The sequence below is a fragment of the Eublepharis macularius genome, chromosome 14 (assembly GCF_028583425.1).
Source record: "Eublepharis macularius isolate TG4126 chromosome 14, MPM_Emac_v1.0, whole genome shotgun sequence".
NCBI lineage: Eukaryota > Metazoa > Chordata > Lepidosauria > Squamata > Eublepharidae > Eublepharis > Eublepharis macularius.
In genome coordinates this window covers 6047887-6064104 of record NC_072803.1, presented here as the reverse complement: position 1 = coordinate 6064104, position 16218 = coordinate 6047887, and the positions used below count along the sequence as shown (strand labels likewise).

General features: G+C 48.0%; 1 protein-coding gene across 1 annotated transcript in view; it reads left to right on the top strand.

Annotated features, from left to right (window-relative positions):
* Positions 1-8003: 8003 nt before the first annotated feature.
* The window catches only part of USP2 (ubiquitin specific peptidase 2), a 76190-nt gene continuing 67975 nt past the window's right edge, over positions 8004-16218 (top strand). The window contains exon 1 of the mRNA XM_054998195.1: positions 8004-8033. Within this exon, the coding sequence (XP_054854170.1) occupies positions 8012-8033 (22 nt within the window). The 5' untranslated portion in view covers positions 8004-8011. The remainder of the gene's footprint in view (positions 8034-16218) is intronic.

Sequence of the window (16218 nt, the reverse complement as noted above, 5' to 3'; positions counted from 1 at the left end):
CCATTGTGACTAACTGATGTTAGTGGCTCTCTGCTCATTGATTGTATCTAGTACCTTTTTTGAAGCTGTCTAAGCTTGCAGCCGCCATTATATCACGTGGCAATGAGTTTGGTAAGCTGTGTTTCTTTTGTCTGGCCCGATGTGGCTGCCCATCAGAACCCAAGTCTTGCCATTGGTCAGGGCTAAATAAAGATGCCTGCAGGACAAAATTTATTTATTTTATTATATTTCTATTCCGCCCTCCCCATATGGGCTCAGGGCGGATTGCATCAATTAAAACACATAATCAGCAATATAAACAAGGGCCGTTTCCAGACGGCCCCCCCGCCTCGCGAAACGTCGTGCGTCGTCGCGCGTCGTCGCGCAGAAAACGCGAAATATCGCGTTTTCTCACGCGAGTTTTGCGCGACGTCGCGCAAAACTCACGCGAGAAAACGCGATATTTCGCATTTTCTGCGCGACGACGCGCGATGACGCGTAACGTTTCGCGAGGCGGGGGGGCCATCTGGAAACGGCCAAGAATTCATAAACCCATAAAAGCATTATTAAAATTACAATTCACATTTAAATAGTTTAAAAAGCTATCAGGAGGGCGGTAACCATAATATAACTTGACTTGTCTTTACTCCATAAAGCACATTTCTAAAGACAGAAATGGTGGTGACTAGACTTGGGCACGATCTGAATTACGATTTCAAAAAAACCCGAATTTTGGCATGTGCACCATCGTGACTCAGCTAATCGGTTCCGTCCACGGCAACCGATCCAGCAGTCGGGGGTTTGCTTGTTTGGGACTTGATCGGATATATCGGTTTCTGTTCAGAATTGCAGACACTCTGGCACCAGTAATTTATTCCCAGGGCAATGGAGCCAGGGGAATGAGCTGTGTTTGCCCTCCTTCTGTTGCCCTTGAAACACGAATGGAAGCCCAGCTTTCCTTGATTATCAGGCTTCCTTCCAACCATGGAGCAGCAACCCAGGGGAGGTAGGGGGAAGGGGGTGTTCTGAAGCCATGGGCACAAAGGAAAGGCAAAAGGTAGCGCGGGAGGCCGGGAGGCCACACGCGCCGTTCGTCTTCCCCAGGACAAGCCAGCCGCCCCTTGTCCTGGGGAAAGGCAAAAGGCAGCGCAGGAGGCTGGGAGGCCGCCTGTGCTGTTCGCCTTTCCCCAGGACTAGGGGCGCGCAGGCAAGCTGGCCGCCCCTTGTCTTGCGGGGCAGGTGAATGGCACGGGCAGCCGCCGAGCCACTCGTGCTGCCGCCAGCTCCACAGCGCACCAGGACAGCCGGCTTGCTGCGTGGGCGAGGAGGCCGACCCAGGAGCGCGCGCGCACGTGTGCAAGAGCCTGACTATGGTTGCCCTTGGTGCTGGCAACCGTAGATCCGCCCCTGGGAATGTCCCCTCCCTGAGGGGAGGTGGCTCGTTGCCAGGTTAAAAACTTTCCCCCCCTCTACTCTAAGTGTGTGTGTGTGTGTGAATGTCTTCTCCCTCCCTGAAGGGAGGCGGCTCATCGCCACCTCCCCCTGCCCGCCGGGCCTGGCGGCCGCTGCCACCAACCACCATTCCTATATCGCTGGAAACAGCGGGGCGCCCTCCCGCTTTGGCCTTCCCGATTCCAGCTCGGAAATGGGACTTGATCGGTTAGAATCAGTGGCCTGGGTTCAGCAGTGGCCCGGATCCACAAACGGCTTAATCAGTATTTTTTTTTGGATCGTGCCCATCTCTAGTGGTGACATCTAGTGTGTGTGGGGAGGGGGGGGAAGTTAAGCACTAATTTTTTATCGAACCCCATTAACTCCCAGGAGCTCCCAGAGAAAGGGCAGGATAAAAATAAAAGATTAGGATGTTGTGTGGTGTGACGATAAGGACTAGAAGATACACTATGGCTCTGTCCGTCCCACAGCGCCCACGCATCAAGGTTTTTCATCTCCTGGCAGCTCTCTTTATCTTGAATGCAAGATAATGCAAATTCAAGCTCCTTCCATCCAAACCCATCTTCTTTCATCCACCCTCCTAAACACCTCTCTTAAGGCTTAGATCCAGAGGAGTTCGCCCTGTTAGTCTGTAGTCACAAAATAGTAAAGAGTCCAGTAGCACCTTTAAATCTAACCAACTTTACTGTAGCATAAGCTTTCGAGAACCACTGCTCTCTTCGTCAGATGCACAGTTCTCTTCTTCTTAGGGCTTAGGGGCTCTATAAAAAATGCCCACCCTTAGCCCAGGGGCTCCTGATACAATGACAATGGTGATTCTGTGAACCTAAACAGATCATGAGAGGGAGGGCAGGAAGGGTTACATCAGCGCTTAGTTCTTGCGGCTGCTTTTTACATGCCCAGGGTAAGGCCAATCGCCACCTTGGGGTCATGGAGCAATTTTCCTGATGGTGTTTTGCCATCTTCTGGGCCTGGACCAGGGGTCCAAGTTGTGGCTTACATTTCCGCTACTATGGCGGAAGGTGGGAGGGGGAACTGATGTAGTAGAAGACAGGAAGTACCACTTCACTCATTTTCTTACTAGCATTGATTCCCTAGCGGCTTGCACTGGCTTACTTTCACCCCTCCTCTGCTATCCGGTACAACGTTCCCCTTGTCCCCCCTTGCACATCTCCTGTTTCAAAGGAGGGCCCCTCAAGCCATATTTCTCTCAGTTTCTGAAATTCGACAGCAGTACAACCTGCCCCGTTTGTTGAAAATTCTTCCTTCATCACAAACATGACCCGCATATCTGGTTCAAAACAGCAGCAACCGAAGCCAGGGCATGCACTCAGTTCAGCCCTGTTGGAGGGTCTCTTTGCAGAGCCCCTCTGGGCCTTTTCCCACAACTAACTCTTATTTTCAAAGTACAGAGAACTGAAAACATCTTGCGGGATTTTTGAAAAAAGCGTTTGGCTGTTGACCCCTTGCACTGGGACAGCTAATTACAGGGGACAGCTGCTAAGGAATGCTCTATTTCTCTAGCTCACAGTTGAGCTAAGGCCAAAAGCAAACTCTGTCCCAGCGAACAACAAATGTTAAAAGAGACATAACGTGGTTGTCTTTCGGCCAACTGTTAGATTTGAACCCGCAGAGCTCCTTAGGGGGCACCAAATCAACCTTACAAGTCGTTCGTGAGTGTTAGACTAGGATCTGCCAGAGGTTAGAGCCAGGTTCAGATTCCCACTTGGAAGCTGGCCAGGCAGCCCTGGATCAGTCACTCTCTGCCTCACCCTGACCTACCTCACAGGGAGGTTGTGAGTGTGATCATCAGGGCTTTTTTTCAGCTGGAACACAGTGGAATGGAGTTCCAGAACCGCTTGAAAATGGTCACATGGCTGGTGGCCATTTTCACCGAGGGCAATTTAAACTTTAAAAAACTTCCTCCTTGTTCCAGCTGACCCAAAGTGACGTCATTGCGCAGTCCTGAGTTCCACAACCTCTTTTCCCAGGAAAAAAAGCTCTGGTGATAATAAAACAGAGACAGGGAATGGATGCCATTTTGGTTCCCCATTGAGGAGCAAAGGGGGGTAATAAATGAGATAAACAAGTGACTTGCTCTCCATTTTCATTTTCTGACTCATCTGCTTGTGTTAGTTGCTGATAGCGCAAAAGAGGGGAAGGAAAATGAACGGGCTGTGTACAGCTTCCATGACTGGCTCCTTGAAGCAATTCCCACTTTCCCCAGGCAAATCGGTGCTAGTCTTTGCAAGCCAGCAAGAATTCCTCCCTGCACGTGTCAAATTTTGTTTCTCACTGTTGAAATAGCTGCTCAATTGTTCTTATCGTTGCTTCTCTAGATTGCTGCTGAATTCTTGTAGAGCTTTTTTACTACTGCTTTTCTAAACTGTTTTACTCTTCTTTTTCTAGCTTCTTGATTTGTATTGGTTATCATGTCTTTTTAAGTGTTTTTTTTCCTGCAAGCCGCTTAGGACTTTTGCAGGGACAAATACCTTAAATAAATAGAATAGATTTTATTTATTCCTTCTTTCTAAAAAGTATGTATGCGTAGTGTTCTTACCATTGAGGCAGCTTCCTGAAGACTGAGCATAAAAACAATCAGAATCACAAAAAAAGCCTCATCAAAAATGCAGAAGGCTGAGTATAAAAACAAGAGACCAGCTTCAAAGCAGTTGTTTTAAAAGGGACTTTAAATACAATGAACTTTATGCCTTTTTGTGTTCCAAAAGGCCCAAACAAAACTGCTTTTTCTTGGTGACTAAACCTCAACAAGCAGGCCCCGTACCACAACCAAAAAGGCCCTGTCTCTGGTGCTTGGCCACCTCTCCTGCACAGGGGAGGGCACCTGATGAGGCCTCTGTGGTGGATCTCTGCTGGTAGGTAGATTCTTATGAAAGGAAACAGTCCTTCAAAGTCCCTGGTCTAAAGTTGTTGAGGCTCTTTCCTCTGCAAGTGTCTCCATAAAAAACAAGGAAGAGAGTAAGAGCCCAGTGGAACAGGCAATTAAACCTTTCCTTCCTTAGCAAGAATGATTTCTATGTGTAAGACCTTCCAGAATGAGTCCTGGTAATGGACCTAGAGGTGCTTCTTTGGGGCTTAGCATGTCAGGGGTGGGTGTCGTGGGCCTGGCTTTCATAGGCTGCCAACCTCCAGCTGAGGCCTTGAGTTCTCCTGAAATTACACCTGATCTCCAGACCACCAAGGTCAGCTCACCCGGAGGAACCAGCAGCCTCAGAGGGTGGGTTCTGAGGCATTGCATCCCTGCCGAACTTTTCCCCCAAACTTCACCATCCCCAGGCTCAGTCCCCCAAACCTCCAGGAGTTTCCCGACCCAGAGTTGGCAACTCTAGGCCTTGGCCAGCATTCATCAGCTCTGTTCTCAGGAGCTGTGGTGCTGACTTCAGCCCTGTTTTCCTGCATTCCGATGACCTTAGCAAGCTGGTGGGGAGGGGGGCGGCGGGGACGTGTTGCTTGTTTTTGTGTACATCACCAAGGAGAGGCAGGATTGCTGCAGGCCTCGTTTGCAAATAGCTACTGGGCTTTCTCGGGCCAGCTGGTCTGTTTTCTTGGGATGGGGAAAGTGTGTTGCAGAACAGGTACGTAAGGGCTGCTTTTGTGATGGGGACAAAAACTCTTATTTCAAAACTGGAGGGAGGAAAACAGAAAGAGCTGAGCTGGAACTAGGGTTGCCAGCCTCCAGGTAGTAGCTGGAGATCCCCCGGAATTACAACTGGTCTCCAGGCCACTGAGATCAGTTCACCTGGAGAAAATGGCTACTTTGGGGGATGGACTCTATGGAATTATGCCATGCCAAGGTCCTTTCTCTCCCCAAACCCCACTTTCTCCAGGTTTCTCCAGGTTTCACCCCCTAGATCTCCAGGAATTTCCCAACTTGGAGCTGGCAACCCTAGCTGGAGCAGTGGTGAGGGTTGCCAACCTTCTGGTGGGGGGGGGGCTGGAGTTCCCCCAGGATTACAACTGATCTCTAGACTACAGTGAGAGGAGCTTCAAAGGGCAAACTCTATGGTTTATCATAGATTCTAGGTAAAATCCCTCTACAGATTCTCCCCTCCACAAGCCCCCTCCCCCCAAAAAATCTCCAGGAATTTCCCAGGCTGAACTTGCCAACCTTAGCAGTTGCTTGAGTGAAGGCTGGATTTTTAAAGAAGCAGGCATCAAATCCCATGGTTTGGCTGGGCTGGCTGTGAGTCCCCCGGACAAGCTTCTCTCTCCTGGCTTGCCTGTCTGTCCAGTACTTATTCACCCAACCTTTAGCATTCACTACCCATTTCTGCCATCCTTCCTTCCCCTTCCTATCTCTTCTCCACTATAAACCGAGGTGGTTTGGCACTGCCGGCCTCTGCAACCCTGGTCTTTGTTGGAGGTTTCCCATCCAATTACTAACCAAGGTTGACCCTATTTAACTTCTGAGATCTGACAAGATCAGGCTCAGTCAATAAAAACAAAAACAAAAAAGTAATTAACAAAGCAATAAAACAACCAGTGACAAAGCTGTCAATAAAACCCAGCAGTGCTGTAACTTAAAATGTTAGTAAAACCCGCTATTCTATGCTGCAAGTCAGTATGGTGTAGTGGTTAGAGTGTCAGAGTAGGATCTGGGAGACCCAGGTTCGAATCCCCATTCTGCCATGGAAGCTTGCCAGGGGTCCTTGGGCCAGTCATAGATTGTCGGCCTAACCTACCTCACAGGGTTGTTGTGAGAATCAAATGGAAGAGAGGAGAATGAGGTAAGCCATTTTGAGTCTCCACTGAGAAAAGGGCAGGATATAAATGTAGTAAATAATTAAATAAATAGCAGGCAAGATGTGAGAAAGATTAAACCTCCTTTAATAAGAGAAGCAGTAGAAACCCTCTTGAGAGAATGAAAATTGTTTTGCCTGGTGCTTGCAACCACATGATTCTCCATGGAGGGAGGAATTCCTTCGTTGAGGTACCCCAACAGATAAGAACCGGTCTTTGGTGCGTCCCCCTTGGGCACACAGAATGGGGCAGATGCACTGATGTTAGATGCTCGCTATTAGTAATTGGAGGCATATGGAGGGCCTGAAGGCGGCAGAAGGGAAGAAAGAGCTGCCCTCCCCCAATGTATGGATATTTCTATGTCTGGTCACCGGAAGGTGATTCGTGCTTGCCAAAGGCAACCAGAACTGTGGCTGTACATGTGTGTGTTATGCGCCGTCAGGGTGCTTCCGACCTATAGCGACCCCATGAATGAAATACGTCCAAAACACCCTATCCTTAACAGATTTGCTCAGATCCTGCAAACTGGAGGACGTGGCTTCTTTTCTTGAGTCAAGCCATCTCGTTTTAGGTCTTCCTTTTTTCCTACTGCCTTCCACTTTTCCTAGCATTAAGTACAGCATCATGGCTGTACATAAGCAATGCTTAAAATATAAAAGGAAAGCCAGTTCTTCGGATAATAAGCAAGCTGTTAAAAAGTTTTCCTGAGAATTCTTATACAGTAGTGACCCTGGATTCACTCTCAAAAAGTATTCTCAACAGGCATTCTCTAGAAAAGACATAACTACGCTCACTGAGTAATCCAAGACTGAAGAAAGTTAAACATCTACAACAATAAAGAAGAGCAATGTTGGTTAGTGGGGCTGCTGTGTCATGCTAATCACCTGCCGGCTTTCCGATCAGGCGCTCTTCTTTGACGTGCCTCAAAGTCCCAACCTGTGCTTTGGGAATGAGGATTGCATACCTGTCTAAGTCAGCACCAATCGCAGCACCTCCCCAGCCCTTTGAAGCCATTAGATGAGGAGGTGTTCCAAAAATGCAGCAGGCATCATTATCCTTGTGACGCTTCGGAGAGAAGCTGCACCGAGGCCCGGAAGTGGCACGAGGCCCCTCGGGGGCTTTTCCCACACTCGGTCCAGAGCTCACCTGCTTGCACCTGAGTTCCCCGCAGGCCACGTGCCGTGCTCACCTTGCACTCCCTCTTTCTCTCCTGCAGTCCCAGCAGCCAGGATGGTATGAGGCGAAGTCACTGCTAACACCACAAGGGACAAAATTCTCATAGAAGTGGCAGTCACAGACGGTAAGCATCCTGCGTGGGGTGTATGGCAGGAAGAACTTGGTTTCCCTGTGGGATCTGGAGGGGGTACTGGGATTTTTTCCCCTAGGTGGATCAAATGATGTTCAGTGACCAAGTATGGATTTTTGGTCCTTGTTGGGTCTGTGGGACAACTTTACAGATGTTTGCTTGGGATGCCTGTGGCTGTTTGGAGTTAGCCATAAAGCTCTTTTGTTTCTCCACTTCTTGAAGAACAAGTGAGATGTTTCCAGCTTCATGCTCACACTCATGCCCTGTGAAAGGGCTTTTGGGATCCATGGTTGCATTAAAACAAACTATCTGGTTGGAATTGCTTACCTAATGACGCGTTAGCATTATGCTCTGAGCTGGCGGCTTTATTGCCCCAGCCAAATTCCATCGGGCTTAATTATATCCTGCCTTGCCAATTTTACTTGCAAAGCTCATTTACATTCTCCTTCTAACCATCGGTTAGAGCGTGTTCCACCCCAGAAGCAGCTGCCTCCCAGAGCTAGGAAGCAAGCCATGACCCCCAGGGATCAAAAAGGTATTTCCATCCTTCCTTTTCACCAGGACCAATTTGTTTAGCTGCGAAAGGACAACCCTGGGGGGAGGAAAAACAAAATTGATACAGAATCTTTAGCTCTCTTGAACCCAATAAAGAAGACAAAGTCACCCAGCGGGTTGTGTTTTGGGGTGAGAAGCTTAGAAGGTGATGTGGGTAAGTAACAATTAGTGAAACACGGAGCCTAGGAGCCAACTTTCTGCAAAACTACCTGGGCCCCAAAAGTGTTATGTACTTGGGGATCCATCCGGTAGCAATCTCGCTACAAAAAGCGGCCGCCTCAGTGTTCCTGACTGTAAATGGACCCCTCTCCTCATGTTGGTGCAAAAGGTAGCCATGGGACCCCGTGGCGCTTCAGAGTTGTCTGTGCAAAGCCACATGGAGGTGGCCTAAGGCATTTAAAACCCACCGATGCTCTCTGCACTGGGCTGTGCGAGATTCACAGGGAATCATGGAGTAATCTGCGCTGTCTCGTGGGGAGATCGTGGCAATGTGCGGCTTTGTGCCAGTCCTCTCAAGCTCTGTGTCTGGAGTTCTTGCTGTGGCCTGGGTTTGCGTTGTGTGGTTTGCGTTGTGTGGTTGCGGGGCGGGGGGGGCTTGTGATATTTTAATGGTATATTGTGGTTCTTTTCAATGGTGGTGTTTCAGAGGCAAGGTTTGTGTGTGCACATTTCTGGAATTTTCAAGGAAAAACTGAATGTCTCCCTTGGCTATGGCAATGCTAGCATTCATTTTTTTAAAATCATGTTTTTGGTGTGACAAGCAAATGTGTGAATCTGCCCTGATTTTTTCGTAGAAATGCACTTGGGGAGATTTGGCTAGCACAGCCCAGGCGGATGGGATGATGGCTTTGCTTCTTTTGGGCAGGCCATCATTTTGCACTGATATGTACCCTTCATCCTCCATGGGTACAATTTTGTTGTAGAGAGAAGCAAATTCCCTGTTGTAGGGTCCAGTGACCAGCTCGACCGCAGGGCCAGAACGCTCCATCTCACTGATGCAGAAGACAGAATTTTGGCGGGCAATTCTGCAGCAGTGAAAAAAGCTGCATTTTCTGAAATTTTCCGTGTTCTAGACCAGTATGAAATGAACAGAAGCCTCCTTTCCCTCTACATCTGGTAGAGGAGGAGGGGTTGGGAGTCAAGATCGATTGCCTTTTCAACTCTCTTGCCTACCAGCTCTCTTGCGTCACTGGAGGTATACATAGAGGGGTACTGCTTTTGCGAACCTGTATATTGTATTTTTAACCCCAGTTCTGAGCTTGCCTGCTGTTACTGACCCTGGAGGGGAAAGAAGACAGGCTAAAAGAGGGTGCTTTGGTTTTACCCTTCCAGGATTATGACCAACCCATGGATGGGTTTATTTTAATATCAGTAAAACTATATGGGGGAGAAGGGTTAGACCCTGTCTTTCCTTGCACTTTGGCCTCCATCCAGTGAATTTCCGCACGGCTGCTATTTCCATTTTAAAAACACCTGTCAGTTTTTAGAAGCGATCTGTGTGGTTGTCATTTTAAATGCTTTGGGGTTTAGCCTGACTTTTTATTTTTAAAATGATGGTAACCTGTTGGTCTAAGTCTATAATCCTTTTGTGGGGTCCTTTGGGGAGAGAGGTGGAAGGAGCAAAGGCAGTAAATAAGGTGGAAAGAAAGGTGGAAGGAGCACAGAGAGGTGGAAGGAGCAAAGGAAGTAAGTAAGGTGGAAAGAGAGGTGGAAGGAGCAAAGGCAGTAAGTAAGGTGGAAAGAGAGGTGGAAGGAGCAAAGAGAGGTGGAAGGAGCAAAGGCAGTAAATAAGGTGGAAAGAAAGGTGGAAGGAGCACAAAGAGGTGGAAGGAGCAAAGGAAGTAAGTAAGGTGGAAAGAGAGGTGGAAGGAGCAAAGGCAGTAAGTAAGGTGGAAAGAGAGGTGGAAGGAGCAAAGAGAGGTGGAAGGAGCAAAGGCAGTAAATAAAAATGGCACGTAGGAATAAAGCAAATAGGAAAAAATTAGACAATCACTTCCAGCTGGAAATGAAAATGTAATGTACCTTTTGAAGAGGGGGCTGCCAGCTGGCATGGAAGAAAAGTGCCTGCTTTTCCCAAACTACATTCTGATGGTCTCAGTAGTGGAAGATGGAGGGGGGAAGCTGTTGGGGGGAGTAGCTGGTTTCAGATTTAACTATCCTGACTAATGACACCCCCTTGCCTAATCCGTTGTGGTATAGTGGTTAGAGTGCTGGACTAGGATCTGAGAGACAGACCCCCCCCCATAGCAGACAAACCCCCATAATGGAGGAGAAACTTCCCACTCTCCCATTGCTACCAATCTCCCTCTACAGAGGCAGCCGAGAATGAGTATTGAGTATGCCCTGCGCTGCACTGTCAGTGCACACAGAGTTTCTTTACACGAGATGCCTCAGTGCGTGTTGGTCAAGTGTAGGGAGACGCAATGTTAGCTGGGAACTGTAGTTTTAAAAGAGCCAGCGGAGATTGCTCTTCAGTGGGTTTGTTAATTTCACCTTCACCTCCCCAAAGGCTCTGTCAATTTCACCTCTCCAGTCTAAAACTGTGAGATCACAACCAGGGGACAGCAAGGAATGGAAATGGGCTGGAGCTGCCTTCCAGAGGCGGGCTTGGACCTGGAGAGGTTATCATGAGCCGAAGTTTCCCTTCAGGCATTTCACTGCCCCATCATATAGCTCCAGTGTATAGCAAAGCCTTTGTCCTGCCGCCGGCTCTGTCTTTTTAAACTACCCTTCCCGGGTAACGTTGCAACTTCCAAGACATGTTCTTCACATGTCAGATGTCTCATGTAGAGAGACTCAAAGAGAAATGGCAGACCCACAATCAGTGCCTAATTGGAACTAAGTGTGGCCTGAAGAAACCCCTTTCTGGAAGAAGTGATTCCACACACGTTGGATAATGCACTTCCAATCCTCTTTATAGATCATTTGGAATGGATTTTTTTGTGTGTGGAACAAGAAATCCACCTCAAATGATTGATAAAGTGCATTGAAAGTGCATTATCCAACGTGTGCGGAATCAGCCAAGGTGTCCATGGCAGGCATTCAGATGTGGACTAGAATGAGATTTATCCTCCATTTTATCCTCACAACAACCCTGTGAGGTTGAGAATCTGTAACTGGCATAAAGTCTCCCAGCAAGCTCCCATGGCACTGCAGGGACTCGCAGTCGAATCTCTCCGGTCCGAACAGGGTACTGTAACCACTAAACAACATAGGTGTGCTCTTCTCTGGGCTCAGAGTCAGTTAATCAACAATAAGTAGTCATGGGTCCAGGTGAGAAAGCTAGACTATAAATGAAAATAGTAATAATAACAGAAAGATGGAAAATATGATGGGAATCCCTGAGGGGTGCAGGCAGTGGTAAAAAGTGATTAGAGTTTTCGAACTGGAATCCAGGAGAGCAAGTCCAAATTCTCCTGCATGAAGCTTGTAGGGTGTCTTTGGGCTCATCACTCTTTTGCTCAGCTTCCCCTGCCTTAGAGAGTAGCTGAGAGAATAAAATGGGAAGAGACAACCAGCTTCCCTGTTCTGAGCTCCTTGATGAACAGGCGAGATAAAAATGGATTAGACAGACAGGGCTTCGTCTGAGTTCAACTGCATCCTCAGACCTGAGTAGTAACAAAAGGATACCTGAACATGTGCAAAATGTCTTTGTGTCAGTTCTGACTTAGCCACAGCTTTCGGTCTTGCTTGAATGCTCACACTTTGTTGTTTTCACAAATCGGCAGGATTGCTGGGGGTCTCTTGGGTCTGCCCTTCTTTTGAGACATCTCACGTTGTGCAACCCGCTTGGGATCTCCCCATGACGGCACAGTGCCTTAAGCATTTGCCTTCCAGATGCTCTGCCTTTCCAAGAGACTAGTCCCCAGGCACAGAGCATGTTGCAGGGAATGCTCCGTCCTGAAATTAAGCCCCACTCTTGGTTTGTGTAGGGCACTGGTGGGTCTTGTTAAGCATCACTGTTGCCCTCCATAAACCAAGGTCTGGAAGGGATGCAAACCATGCTCCTTCTGTTGTGTATTGCAGGACAAAAGGCTAGGGTTGCCAACCTTCAGGCGGTGGCTGGAGATCTCCTGAAATTACAATTAATCTCCAGGCCATAGAGATCAGTTCCTCTGCAGAAAATAGCTGCTTTGGAGGGTGGACTCTATGGCATTCTACCTTGTTGAGGTCCGTCCCCTCCCCCAACCCTGCCCTCTCCAAGTTCCACCTCTGAAATCTCCAGGAATTTCCCAACCTGGAGTTGGCAACCCTACCAAGACCCAGACAAGCAGGGACAGTTTTTTTATTTTTCACGGGACCCTTTTAAGCTTCAGAAGCCTCTCCAGAGTTACCCAGCGGCAGGTTGAGCGCCACAGACTTAAACCAAGGCCTTCTCTGCCTGCATTTCTTGTTTCCCTGGCACACACCAATGCCCAGCTGGCGGCCGGCCAGGGAGGCCAGCCAGTCCCAGAGTTTACGCCGGGCATTCTAAAAGGGCTCGGAAACAAGGCTGTTTCCCGAGCAACCAGAGACTCTCACCCATGTGAGCCTCTGACTTGAAAGTAAAGGGAAGCAAGTGCGGGAGGGAGATGGCAGGCCGAGAGAACACGCTCGAGTAACATGCATGCCGGATCCTGAGGGCTGCATGTCTTCTGCAGCACTTCTTGGCACCTCTGGGCTTGAGCTACCTGGTTGAGACCCCACCCCCACCCCAGGCCAATTGGACCAGGACCCAGGAGAGGACTTTCTTTCCAAACTGTGGCGTTTCCCTGTGGCAGGTCTGGCTTCTTCCTCTTTTACGGTCAAAACTGTATCAAGGTAGGTAGAGTTTGGACAGAGTTTCATCCTGAAGTCTTGGGGCAGGGCCCCGACCCACCACTGAAAGCAACAAGCTTCACCATTTAATACTTTTTCATATGCCTCCCAAACTGTTATATTCCCTTTGGCACTCTTGGCTTAATTTTGCATGGAAGATACCAAGACTTAAAACAGTATTAAGGTGGAGAAACTCCACCTTAAGTGGGAGGGGGGGGTTGAAACTGGTAAATGGAGAGGGAAAGATACTCAGCACGTCAAGAATACTCTTTTGATGCTACAGGGTGTACACCCAGAGCCAAGCTACAAGGGACGCCTGACTCAGGCTGGACACTTGTCAGCTTCCCTCAAGTTTTGATGGGTAATGTAGGCTTCCTGGTCGTACAGCCTGGCTCTCCATTTAATTGAAATTTACAGACCCCCCCCCCCCACACACACACAGCGAAGGGGAAGGGGGCGCCCAGTGAGAGCCCGACGCCTGCACTCCCCTCCCGACTGCATGTTCTCCCTCCCATAGACTGCCTCTCTGTAAACTTCAATTAAATGGAGAGCCAAGCTGCAAGACCAGGATGCCTACATTTCCCATCAAAACTTGAGGGAAGCTGACAAGTGTCAAACCTGTGTCAGGCGTCACTTGTAGCTTGGCTCTCTGTCCTAAACTAGAGCACAGTCAAATCTAGTCTGGTGATCTGCTCAGAGCCACCAGTCTATCACTGCTCAGATTTGACAGATTGTCAGAAAATGCAGACCTAATTCTGATCTACTTATCTTCTTTCCTTCCCGCACTACCATGACCCCCACCCCATATCATTATGTTGTGGCTCACTTGCATAACATTTCTTTTAAAAAGCTTGCAAAACCTAACAGAGGCTTTATAAAGAAGGTCACCATTATTCCCATTTTAAAAATGAGAGTTGTTTCATGCATAGTTGACCCCCCCACACACACACACACAAATAGCACTTTAGTAAAAGTGCTCTTAACCACTACACCAAACTAGCCAAGGAACCTGCATAAGGCACACCTTTGCTTAGCTTCCTGCTTTGTGTACTAACCAAACATGCTCAGAGGCACCAGCTAGTTTTATCCCAGGCCCTGGACCCTGGGGTCAACAGCATCTTGTATTCCTAGAGTGCCTGCTCCTTTCCCACTTTCTGTCGCAGGCTGGCAAGGCAGTGTGTGGTGTGAGGAGGTGGGGGAGACACACTTCTCTAACACCAGAAGCGAGCCAAAACACACGTTAAGAAATACCCAGGTTCAGCACGTGTTCTCTTACCTCAAGGTTTGCCGGGATCTGTAGGCGTCCTGGAAGCTTAAAGATCTGTAGGCGTCCTGGAAGCTTAAAGTCCTGGAAGCTTAAAGGATCTGTAGGCGTCCTGGAAGCTTAAGGCGTCCTGGAAGCTTAAAGCTTAAAATACAGGCGCCTGTATTTCCCTTCCCCTTTTTGCTGCTCTGTAAATGCTAAACTTTAAGCTTCCAGGACGCCTACAGATCCCGGCAAACCTTGAGGTAAGAGAACACGTGCTGAACCTAGGTTTTTCTTAACGTGTGTTTTGGCTCGCAGCTTCCGCACAAAGCTCTTTGGCTGGTTCTCTTTCCTTCCTTATTTGCATCCACCTGGAGTCAGTGTGTTGAATCTGAATTATTGATGGGAAAACAGCTTACGCTGGGCCTGAACAGGGCAGCCAAGCTGAGTGGTGTAAGGCAGGCTCTATTCCTTACCCCCCCCCGCCCCCAATTCGCAGTGTTTTATGATAGCAACACACACACCCCTCAGATCTTTTTATGTTCTAGTTGGCTTTAAAAGAGGATTCGACAAATTCATAGAAGAGAGGTCCATCGGCGGTTGCTAGCCATGGTGAATAAAGGGAACCTCCACATTCAGAGGCAGTCAACCCCTGAATCCCAGTGTCAGGAGGCAATATGAGGGGAAGGACTCGAACTCTCCCTGCCCTGTCCTTGGCCTTCGAAGGAACTGGTTGGCCACTGCTTGAGACAAGAAATGGGACTAGATGGCCTAGTCATCTGCTCCAGCTGGGGTCTTACATTCATATGGTGTTGCCCACAGTAGTCCAGACTGCTCTCTCCTTTAATTCTCTTTCGAATGCCCCCACCTTAATCCTAGTCCTATTCACAGTGGACAAAAATCAGCAACATTTTGTTAAAAACTGGATTTTTAAACTTAAATATTGTCACGTTTTTCTCTCTTTAAAAAGCTCTTTTCTTTTTCTCTTTTTTATTTTTTATGTTTTTGCACTAATAAATAATTTTTTTTTAAATCAAGTGATTTAGAAACATGTGGCAGTGCCCTGCCAGCTGAGTTGCAGCAAACCCCAGGTACTGTACTTGGTATCTGAAGAAGTGAGCTGTGGCTCGTGAAAGCTCAGACCCTGCCACAAATTTAGTTAGCCTTATAGGGGCTACTGGACTCCTGTTCTCCCTGAAGAAGGGAGCTGTGGCTCACGAAAGCTCAGACCTTACCACAAATTTTGTTAGTCTTGTAGGTGCTACTGGACTCTTGCTCTTTTCTGTTGCTACAGACTAACACGGCTACCCATCTTAATAAATGTCGTGAGCTTTCAAGATTTAAAAAAAGGGGAGCCTGAAATTAACCCGAAACGACTGAATTAAGAACCAGGAAGGTTAAAGAAATCCCAATCAATAGGCCAAGTATTAAAATTACTAAATATAGAACATAAATATATATATCAATATACAAAAATACATGTATTTATTAAAAGGTAATACAAAAACTATGACAGGCCCAAATATATCCTCAATTCTGATTAAAATCATCCCAAAAAATCAGGGTTGCATAAGGTTCTTGGTTGGGTTTTTGGGATGATTTTAATCTGAATTGAGGCTATATTTATGTTCTATATATTTATGTTCTATAATTAGTAATTTTAATACTTGGCCCTTTGATTGAGATTTCTTTAACCTTCTTGGTTCCTAATTTAGCTAGCCTTCAAGGTACCTCTGGACTTGGCTTCCCCCCCCCCCCCCGCACTACAGCAGAATCACGTGGCATTGGCGACCCCTCGGCAATCCTTCTCTCTCTGGATGTTATGGGACCTTGACGTCATCTGACTGGCTGTCCCAGTGCATCTCACTGGGCCCCAGTGCTGCTGCTGCTACTGGGGAAGGCGGATGGTTAAAGAGGGGGTATGTGAGCTGCCCCAGCTCCTGTTTATATGCTTGTAACCATTTGAGCCCTGCTGCTTGCATTGTTCTCAGATTCTGGATTCTCAAGGAGCTTTGGATCAGCAGGAAGAAGTTCTATGTGCCTTTTCTTGGGGAGCCACAATTCCAAGGGGGACCCTGTACAGTGGGTGGGGTGTTTTCCTCTTTTGCTCCTTTCTTGCTGG